Source organism: Teleopsis dalmanni, chromosome 1 (assembly GCF_002237135.1).
Source record: "Teleopsis dalmanni isolate 2A chromosome 1, ASM223713v2, whole genome shotgun sequence".
NCBI classification, from domain to species: Eukaryota; Metazoa; Arthropoda; class Insecta; order Diptera; family Diopsidae; genus Teleopsis; species Teleopsis dalmanni.
In genome coordinates this window covers 87,193,085-87,204,365 of record NC_051846.1, presented here as the reverse complement: position 1 = coordinate 87,204,365, position 11,281 = coordinate 87,193,085, and the positions used below count along the sequence as shown (strand labels likewise).

The following is an 11,281-nucleotide window of genomic DNA, read 5'->3' as shown; positions in this document are numbered from 1 at the left end:
AACCAAAGCAGTTGTTTAAGTACAGGTACTTTGAACCTGGGAGCTCAGCTTTAATGCTTCGCGTTAAACTATCTGAGCGCCATCATCATCAAATGAGTGCTGTCATCATCAAATGAAATCATCACCCTGTTGCATAAACTGTGCAATTGAACATGGAACTTAAATGTTACTTATAGTAGCGCAGCGGACCGGGTCTGAAATACTGCCTAGGGCTAAACTAGGCAAAAACACAACTATTCTTCAAGCACAAATCGGTTTGGTAGCGCACATACCGCTCAGCTGATATATGTTTGGGGTTAATGTTGATTTGCTTTGATAGTTTAATGCGGATTATTGCATTTAAGCAAATATTTCAATTATGGTCTCATTTGATTTCTTTCACTCGGCTTTGTCTCATTCAACTAAAATCATATCGTTTTTACGGATAAGCCCTATTTCCGTTCGTTTAAATTTGACTACTTTCTTAATTTGCTTGGAAGACAATTAAGTCATATTTATAAATTACCATTCGATTACCATTAAATAATTTGGACAGTTTTATTAATATATGTAGAGGTTGTATTTTTGAGATTTTGATCCATTATTTGTAGTTATAAAAAAAATGAACAATCACGCGAACGAGTACATCGAAACAAGGGAGGTTTACGTCCAATATTAAATAGCAACACACCATTTTAAAAGGTCCATAGCAACATTTTCATTCGTTTCTTCTTTTAATTAAAAAAATAAAAATTTATGTATATTTTTAAAAATAAATAATTTTTGGTACTTTATTAATGTTATATATAAAAATTAAAATATCTACATATATTAAGATCGAAAACATCTTTTTTGAATATTTATAATAAACAGAAATATTATTTCGAATTGTAGGTTAACATATATTTACGAACTATTAATACTTTTTGAAATATCACAGTCAATATTATCTGCTCAGCTGCATTCATTTTAAATTATCACAGATTCGATCCAATCAATATATTTGCCAACACGTGTGTAAATACCAGGTAGACCTGGTCTGCCACAACCAATACCTGTTGAAACGACTCCTATTAGAATATTTTCTTTAAATATAAGTGGGCCACCGGAATCAGCCTTTCAAATATATATGTCTTTATTAGTCTTTTATTATAAATTTTATATTAATTCATAAATTTAAAAAATACTACCCAACAAGAATCGATGCCACCATTCTCGAAACCAGCACATAATTGAGTGTCATATATATTATTTGTTTTGCCATTTAGCTGATATGATTTTTCACAATCACTGTTGTTCCATATCTGAACGGATGCTTTTCTCAAGGTGTCTGCACGCTCTCCAATAGATTGATTTTCATTAGTCCAACCCCAACCAGATACTGTTGCAACTTCATTTTCATAATTATTTGAACCTGTTTTAGCATTAAGACAAATTGGTTGTATATATGGAGTAAATTTAATTGGCTTTACAATTTCTAGAAGAGCTATGCGGACAAAAATCGTTAGTACTTGATTTTTTGAAACTTAATTATATGTTACCAATGTCGTTTTTAACTTTTGTGCAAATATATTCGGGATGAGTAATTATTTTCTTAAAATCAATTTGTATCGGGGTTGTCGCATCAGTGGCTATAGTAATGCCATTTGTATATTCAGAAATACTGTGTAAGCCAACCACACCATTAATTTGTGATGGCTTAACGAACTTATTCAAACCGTTGCATAGGCAATGGCCCGCTGTTAATACCCAACTTTCATGTATAATAGTTGCACCGCAAAAATGTCCTCCACGTCTTGTAAGACTCACAATAAAAGGTATTTCATTCTTTACTGCTTGTGAGCCTCCAACAATTCGTGAGTTTCTTTTGTTGCAAACAATTGACGAAACTATAATTTGTGAAAAATAAAATAAGTGCAATGTATTTAAAACGAATTATATTTTAAATACTACAATTTACATACTAGTTGTAAATTGGTTTATATTAAAAAATTTGATATAAATTACAATATCATAAGTAATTTTTTCATTTCAACATTTTACTTTCTATCCTATTGTATATATAATATATGATATATATAATAATATAATAATTCTTATATATATAATAATTCTTTGAAACGGCTATTACTATTGGCTAATAATTATTAGCATTAGATCTCTTTGACCCAATGTTCTATTACGAATTGAAAAACAAATTCCGAAGCATTGTAAGACAGTATTCACTCTTCTACCCTCTTTCAGAAAAGTATTTAAGCTTCACTCCAACATGAAGAAAAATATGAAGAACTTGGATAATTTAAACGTGGTATATCAAATCAACTAAATCAACTGTAAAGGTGACGGGTCTATATTTCAGGAAATAAATATAAACAGGAATGGCTGGAACAGAACATAAACTATTAAAAAGGTTTGGAAACTAAAACAGCACTTTTTTTTTTAATTTATCTCCCAAGAGGATGTTGTTGTATAAGCAAACAGCAACAAAATTGTGCTGTAGGCATAATAGTAAAAAAGCACCAATATTGTGCAATATGTAATAATTATATACAGGGTATATGAACATGGTGTTCAGATATGAGGTACCTGATAACTTTATGACATTACAAATGGAATTTGAATATAATTAATATAAAGCAATTATAAATTTACTTAAATTATAATAAAAGAAATTAATATAATTAGTCGTACTTTTCACGTTTTAAGAACGTTCTAAATATAATAGAAATATATATATTTTTCCTAAAAAATATTTATTAATAACAAAACTTATTCCAAATTCTTATTTAAAATTAAAGATATGAACTTTTTTTTTCTTATTCAATGTTTATTTCTTTTTAATGTCATCATTAAATTTGGCTTTTACTCAACAAAGTGGAAAGCATCCATGATTATAATGGTTCATAAATCAGGCAAAGATCCAACTCTTACCTCTTTTCTTCTAAACTTACTATCATGTCTTTCTAAACTCTTTGAAAGAGCACTGCTTTTATAGCTGAAACTATTTCTTGATGGTCAAAACATAATACCCTCCCACCAGTTTCGCTTCAGGGAAAAATATGGAACTATTAAAGAAGTGAATCGTATAACGCATAAATTGATTTGAAACAAACATTTGACAACGTACGGCATAATGGGCTCATATACAAGATACGCTGTATATTACCTACAAACATCCACTCAGTTTTAGAATTGTATCTACAGAACAGATGTTTTAAAGTCAAATGTAAATCATTTACTTCTAATAATTTCCCAAGGAAATTCCCTGGCGTTCCACAAGGAAGTGTTCTTGGCCCTATCTTGTATGTACTTTACACATCTGATATCTCAATAAGGTATTTAGTTGTCACCACAACGCAATTTTATGCCGAAACAAAAATGGTGTACTAGCTTCAAAGCAACTTCAATCTCACTTATTTCGGGTAAAGAAATGGTTGTCAAAATGTCGAATTAAAATTAATGAACTAAAATATAGACACGTCACTTTTAACTTAAATCGGAGTAAATCTACAACAATTTTAACATATAGCATTCTTTACCATAAACAGATAATTTAACGTACTTAGATTTTCACCTAGATAGACATTAACTTAGCGCAAACACATTAAAGCCAAGAAACCACAATTGAAGCTCCAAGTCCTTAATTGCATTGCCTTATTAACAAAAGCGCCTCCCTGTACCTAGAGTATAAAGTACTTTTGTATAACAGCATTATAAAACCAATATGGACTTATGGCATTCAGCTATTTGGTGATGCAAGTGCTTCAAACATTAAAATTATTCAAAGAGCTCAGTCAAAAATACATAGAACAATCACTGATGACCCATGGTATATTAGGAATGAAAGTACCAATCGAGATCTACAAATTCTCTTAATTAAAGCTAAATTTAACAATAAAAGAAAATACTACAATAAAAGGCTGAGAGAACATGTTAAGACCTTGGCTAGGAATCTCACAGTTCTATCCACTACTTTCCGTCTAAAAAGAGCTGACCGTTCACCCATTAATTAAAATTCAATAGGTATAAGTAAAAATCCTACTCTTTTCTTAGTGATGTGATAAAGTCCAATTGTTTTCTTAATAACCACGTAACATTCATTCCAATGAAATTTAACCCATTACTTTAAGTGGGCTCCGTAATATAGTTTATATAGTTAAAATAAAAATTATAATATTATTTAATTAGTAATAAGATTTTAAAACTTATTGTTAGTCTCATTGTAAGAGAAGATACAATAAATAGTTATATATGTATTTAAAAAAAAATGTCTACTCCAAAATCAATCTAAAAACTTACAAACTGTTTCCACCAAAAAAAAGTTTATTAAAATTGAAATTAGCCCAAAATTCTTCATTCTTATATATATCAAAAAAAAAAAAACACTGCTTCCGTATATTCAAAATGTTCAATTAGCACTAATAAAATCAATTTGAAAAACTACCTCAAAAATGTTTTACTGAAATATTTTATACTCAAATTCTAACGTTCTATGAATGCCTCGTTGAGCTTTTTATCCGTCGTTAACACGTTAACACTGATAACAAAGTTCCAGTTCAGTTATGAATTGAAAATTATATTATAAACATATTAACATATTTAGCTTCGTCATCGTTTCCCTTGCAGTTCAGGGTGACATTTTAAATTCAATGTCGGAAGTTGGCAAAACATTTGTGGATAACTGAAAGCACTTTGCGCGCCATCCGTTTATCATAGCTTTGAGTTGCGCTGAAAGTGCTAGTTAGATATGACTTCATAAAGGCAACTGAATGCCGAAATTGTTTTATGTTGATATAATGTATGAAGTTTAAAACTGACAAAAAGCACTAATAAAAAATTATGTAAACAATGCTAGTAAATGCTGTGGTAGTGCTTTGAACTTGCTTTTAAACGTGATAACTCTGCAATGGATGTATGACATTGACATTGGGAGAATAGGCACATTCACTTTTGGGTCTGGTTCAACGAATTAAAAAACTGAGGTAATAATTTGCCAGTGAAAACAATAAACTGATCATGTACAAATTAAATTGAATCGAAGTCAATGTACTGCCCAGCCTTCGTATTAAAGCCAATTTTTTGACAAATGCACACCTTCCTGTATTTGGACGCGGTGGTGAATAACCCCATTTGCTTGAAGTTTCACGCTACAAGAACCCAATGAAATGGAACTTTTAGGCAAAACAAAAAATGAACTATATAATTTAATAATAAATCGTTTCTAAAAATTGTTTGAATTTTATTAAGTTTGAGAAATGAAAGAGAAAAACAGCTCATTTTTAAATTTAAGAAATACATTTTCTGTCAATATTATTATTATATTTTTGCTATATATATTCAAACAGTTTTTTTGTCTTATAAACAGTTATTTTAATTCACTAATAGTTCTCTCTATATATTCTTATATAATTATACATTAGTGTGGACCTCAGTTATATGGGAAAGCAAACAGCAAAAATCACAAAATTATTTTTTAATTATTTCTTCCTGTTAAAACATATATCCATTGTATATACATATGTACAATGGAACAAGCAACAAATTTCTCAAAGTTTTAAGTTGAATTTTAATGCTTGAATATAAACTATTGTTTTCAATAGAAAGGTATTTTGAATAGTATTAAATTACAACAATAAAATTTTATTAGTTCATTAAATAATTAAATTTATGGCTTAGCATACAGCTCTCTCAGATATACCCAAATACCAATCATCAGTGGTCTTTTTGGAAATATTTGTCATATTTAATTATTCGGAAATAAATATTTGAGGCTGTCATTAACAAGGGTTGAACTCGTCCCCTGCCAAATTTGAAGCTCAGATTCAGTGTTCATTAGCCAACTGACCCAAAGCCGTACTTTTCTTGAAGTTTTGTCAATTTGTTGCGAATGTCCATTAACAATTTCACTTGATGTCTCACATTAGAACGGAATCATAAACCGGCTAAAGAATAATTGTATTTTATGCTATCTAGTAAGGCTTCAAAAATATGAGCCACCAAAAATGATAATTTTTCATATATTTTGGACGCTTTTTCAAAAAATTTGACAAACTTATACGAAAATACTTTAAAACTAAATTTAAAAATAGAAATGTGTTTTCTAGTATAAAGAGGGTGTGGCGCTAGAGTCTGAAAATGAGTCTACAGTTATTGCGCTACGTGCATTTCATAATTAAAAAAAATTGTGTGTGTGTTTTACGAGGGGATACTCATAAGTTCTATACTACTAAATAATGCTTTAAGTATTATTATTTTCCTTCATTTTTGAAATAAATCATAAACAATAAAATTACTACAGGGACACTAAATTAGGCGCATATAAATTAGTCGCATATTTTTTCGATCCCTGAAGTAGTAAAATATTTACTTTGTTGTGCGGAGTGTAAAACGCTCTTTCTTAAAACTCTTTCTTAACATTTTCATACAACCCACATAAAATATGAAAAGGTATTTTTAGTTCAAACTTAGAGAGTTATGTTTGCTTTTCTATATTTAAGAACAGTGAATATCAGTTTAGATTTACACAGCTTGGGTTTTTAGAAATATCTGCATAAAAACTCTTTTAGTCTCTATATAAATTAATGTAGATCTTCTGTTTCATTTTAATTCCATAGCGAAAAGATGTAAGAGTTCCTTTTATGTCGATTTTCATTTAGACATAGAGTGTCGCTTCAAGTTTTGATAATCCGGGATTTTTTTCAGAATCTAAGCTTTGTTACTTATGGTTTATATTGCCCTAAAGACCATTAACACAAGTACCTTCTTCTACTTTCTGCAACTTGCCAATAATAGATAGAAAACACTTAAATCATGTCCAACTTCCAGGTTAACATAGCCCACCTATAATAAAAATAGATCCTGGAAACTCATCAAAAGAGACCGCGGAAACACTGCAAGGCTTTTAGGAATCCATGCAGAGAAACTGTGCATTCCTCATAATCCTCACTGCAGAAGTTGTGAAAGCTCACAGGAAAAAGAAACCATAATACATTTTCTCTGTGAATGCCCGGCTTTTGCGTCCAGAAACTATAGGTTCTTAGGAAGATACTTCTGTGATAGTTTATTAAAATATTCATTGGTAATGACGAAAGACCTACTAAATTATCTAAATTCGGCGGAATTAAGTCTCTACTCTTCTATACTAGGGTTCTTGCGAGGAATGTGGTAGCAAAATAGCGAAAAATCTCTAATTGAGATACATGGAAGTTATCTTATGACCTGCCACTGCAAGCAACCAACCAACCAAGCTGTGTTGCAATATATTGCGGCTCTCGAATAATCGAGCTGTTTCACGACACCTGTGTTATACCATTTATCCAAGACATATGGTAGACATAGGACATATGATATAGTTTGGTGTGCATTCAGACTAGAAATGTTGTAAATAAAAGGCTTTAAATCAGCAATAAACGTAAATGTTTCGTTGTTTATTTTTTTTCTTCAGTACTTCAAAATATACAAAATTAATATGAATTGTTTTTAAGAAAGATGAAAGTATAATTGATTAGAAACGATAATTAGATTAGACACGATTAACTTGAGTATTTGTGGGATACGTAAGATTTCTTTAAATCCTACGGTTTATATACAATTTTTGTCTTTAAGCTGAGCTGAGATGATCTTATTGCGGATGTGTTACTATTGATAATATTACTTCTAGTGAACTGTGTTCCTTAGATAAAATGGTTCATTGTTTACATGACTCGGTATCGGAGTAAGATGTGTACAATAATTACACTTTAAGAGAACTCTATTTGCTTCAGATTTAACAAATCACATTTGGTAATAGTTTTGGTGATAAAAACAATTTAGATTTGGTGATAAAGAAGGTTTACTGCTCTCAGATGCGTCTCAAGATATTTTATCTGACATTGGTTGACTGATATAGTATATAGTGGTAAACTTATTATATGTTTAGGATAAATTAAATATAAGCTTGTGTATGTTTTTTGAACATTCAACTAGCTGAAGCATAAATGCAAATATTATAATTTTGGAGGTAATATACAGTCCTACTCAAAAGTATTTACACAACAAAAGTTTTAGCACGAATTGCATTAAACAGGTTTTTATTGTTGTTGTTGGAGGCAAGTTGCAAAAAAATATTGTTGTTACATAGTTTTATCTATGTAGAACCAAATAAAAAAGAATTGGAAAGAGAACTGTTCTTTTGCACTGATGTTTATTAGTTGTCAAAAGTATTTACACGCATTTTTCTCACGTCAAAAGTATTTACACAACGCAAATTAACATTCATTCTGAGATTTCCTTTAAATGTGGAGCCGTAAGCTTTTGTGACAGACTACACAAGTTTAGAGATTTTAAAATTTCAGAAATTATGCAGGAAAATGGTAAAAACCAAGTAATTATCAGTTGAAATTCGATCTGAAGTTGGTACCTAATATAAGTGTGAAACGTAAAACGGTGTAAAATTTAGTTATATAAGAACATATTTGGAAATTTAAAAAATTTTAAGTGAACTGGGCGCAAACGTGCCATGAATCAAAGGGAATGCAGAAGATTATTAGGAGAAGTTTTAGAAAATCCTACAATAAGTCCTGTCAAAATTGCAGTATCATCGCAGAAGTTGATTCGCAACATTATAAATGATACTACATTGCATCACAGGTTAAAAGATGTTAATATCAATACCTATGTGGTGCATAAGATTGTAAATATTATTCGCACGACTCTATCAAATCTTAATAGATTTGAAGGTGGCACAGTGATGTTTTTTGGGGATGTCTATCATGGCACCTTAAATGAGTCCGGTTATATTGGTATTTTAAACAACCATATCTTTACGTCAGAAAATAGACACTTTCCAATCACTGGATTCTACAACATTACAATGCACCATTTCATAAAGGATGTACTCTCAACCAATTTTAAAAGGAGTTAAAACAAGCTGTTCTTTTATGGCCTTCACAGAGCCCTAATCTTAATGTCATTGAAAATGTTTGAGACTTCATTAAACAGCAAAGGACAATTGATACAAATTCAAAACGTAGTGATACCATAATTAAAATAAAATTGATTCGCAATTTGATTGAATCAATTCCAGCTAGGTTGCAGGCAGTTATTGATGCCAAAGGTGGTATAACTACATATTAATTATATTAATTGAATAACCATAAAAAAATTATAAAAAAATTTTTAAATTAAGAAGAAGAAAATGAAATTAATATTTTGTGTAATTATTTTTGACAACTAATAAACATCAGGGCGTTTGCTTCTATTTTTGTCAAAAGAACAGTTATCTTTCCAATTCCTTTTTTATAGATTTAAAATACAAATTTTCAAACTCTTTTATTTAATTTTATGGCAACTGAAGGGCTTATCTGGTAAATCACAATTAATAGAAAGTAAGAATGGTCCGTAAAGAGTTGTGATTTAATTCTTCAAAAGAAAGACAGTATGCATAATAAATTCCATTGATCTGGGACTATTTATATAAAAATTAAATGCTGTTGTTAATAAGTTAAAACTAACTAGAATTGTGTATGTGAATAAGTTTGTTTCTATTAATTTTATTAAAAAGGGATATACATTTCATGGTCGCAATTCAGTATCACTGTTTTAGTATCAAATATCAAACAAAACTGTCTACCAAAGCATTATTTGTTAAGTTTGAAATTTGATTCCGAAGTATATACACAATTGTGAGGGAATTTTAGTAAACTGGATCTGTAATAGATGTACTAAGTTTTAGAAATTAACTAAATGTACGCTTGGCTAAAAATATTGGATGTCGTTAGTGAAATAGTCAAATAATATCCAAAGTTATCCAGTACATGGTTTACAGTATGTAGTCATATCTTATATATATATATATATATATATATATGCATATACTATATGCATAATATTTTACATTTGGTGGATAAATTTTCGACCTACATGTCCATTTTTATAAAACTCAGCTAACATAAGAAATAAAGGTTGCTTAATGTGCAATATGTACAACATACGCGATATATTCGATATCGAATTTTCTTCAGTGATAAGACTTATATCTTGAGCATATATCAATAATATGAATCCATATGATGAATATATCAAGAAACAACATTGTCACATCAGAAGCACTGACAGTGTAGATGCAGAGCATTGCGTTTACACTATTACTTTGTGGTGCACCATTTGATCTGATGATGATGAAGTTGTGACTTTATTCGTCAATTCTGGTTGCTACTGCTACTTGCAGTAGAGGCGTGACATGGAAGATATGAATGTGAAATGTATGTGGTTTTAAAAGTATGGTCCCACGATTCACGCAATATATCTAGATCATGAAGATCATGTTTATACTACCTTAGTGTTATTGAGTCAAAACCGAGTAAAAACGTTTAATACGTTTCACATGATGTACTAATGCATTAAGTTTTTCACCGAATACGAGCGCGGATGGGTTTTAATGCGTTCCAAATTAGCTCTTTCGAAGAGTTGTGATTTGAGATAAATACTTAAATACTAAAACGTTCCAAACACAAAAAAAATACCACACTTACTGTTAACGACATAATCATTTAAAAAGATGCGTTCCAAAAGTAGAGCAGTACGCTTTTCTGCTTCTAAGTACCACATTAATAGCGGTTGTTAGAGATTGTTGACAGACATGTGTTTTATATCCACAGTGTTCGGTCGAGAACGTAGTCTAATGAAGCTTACAATTTTTGTTTGCTTCAAAGCAGTTTGATCCCCCTCTAGAGTAGTGTTTACGTTTTCGAGTGCGCACTGTAAACAATAAGTTAACTCAAACCTTTAACAAAGCACTGTCTTAAGGAAGCTCACTGTCTTACAGATGCTCCATGCGAGAAAATTTGTAATTTTATGAATATTTTTATTATCTAGTTAAATCTATCTCTGACTGTAGAATGAAATTTATTCCTAGTAACGCAGAAATAAATATATTAATACAACATAAAACAACAACAATACTAAATTATATAATATAATTATATAATTACATTTACATTATGGTCCTGTTTTTGGTAATTGTAAAGCTACTTAACTGATTTTTCACATAAGCAGATGCGGCCAAGATAATATTAAATAACTAAAAATGTGTAATTAGGTACTATGAAATTAGTAATAATATGCCTCAATTGCTATTTACTGTGACTATATAACTTATTATGTTGAAGCTGTTTTGAACTAGTGCACTTAAGCACTTAAACTCTTTTTTAACTCGAGATTTCTTCAAAACCCCTCTCTACACCTTGACTAGATTATTGTTTATCACTTCATCAGACTAAGCAATAATTGACCTCAGATCTGCATACCTCCCCGAGGAGCCTGT

The 11,281-nt window shown here is 30.1% G+C and overlaps 1 protein-coding gene across 1 annotated transcript; it reads right to left on the bottom strand.

The window, feature by feature from the left end:
• Positions 1-948: 948 nt before the first annotated feature.
• LOC119686441 (transmembrane protease serine 9-like) lies at positions 949-1,884 on the bottom strand (the record flags this gene model as incomplete). Its single annotated transcript, XM_038101025.1, has 3 exons — positions 949-1,095; positions 1,170-1,465; positions 1,521-1,884. Coding segments are annotated over 3 exons (807 nt in total), but the record flags the coding sequence as incomplete, so codon positions are not given.
• Positions 1,885-11,281: the final 9,397 nt, after the last annotated feature.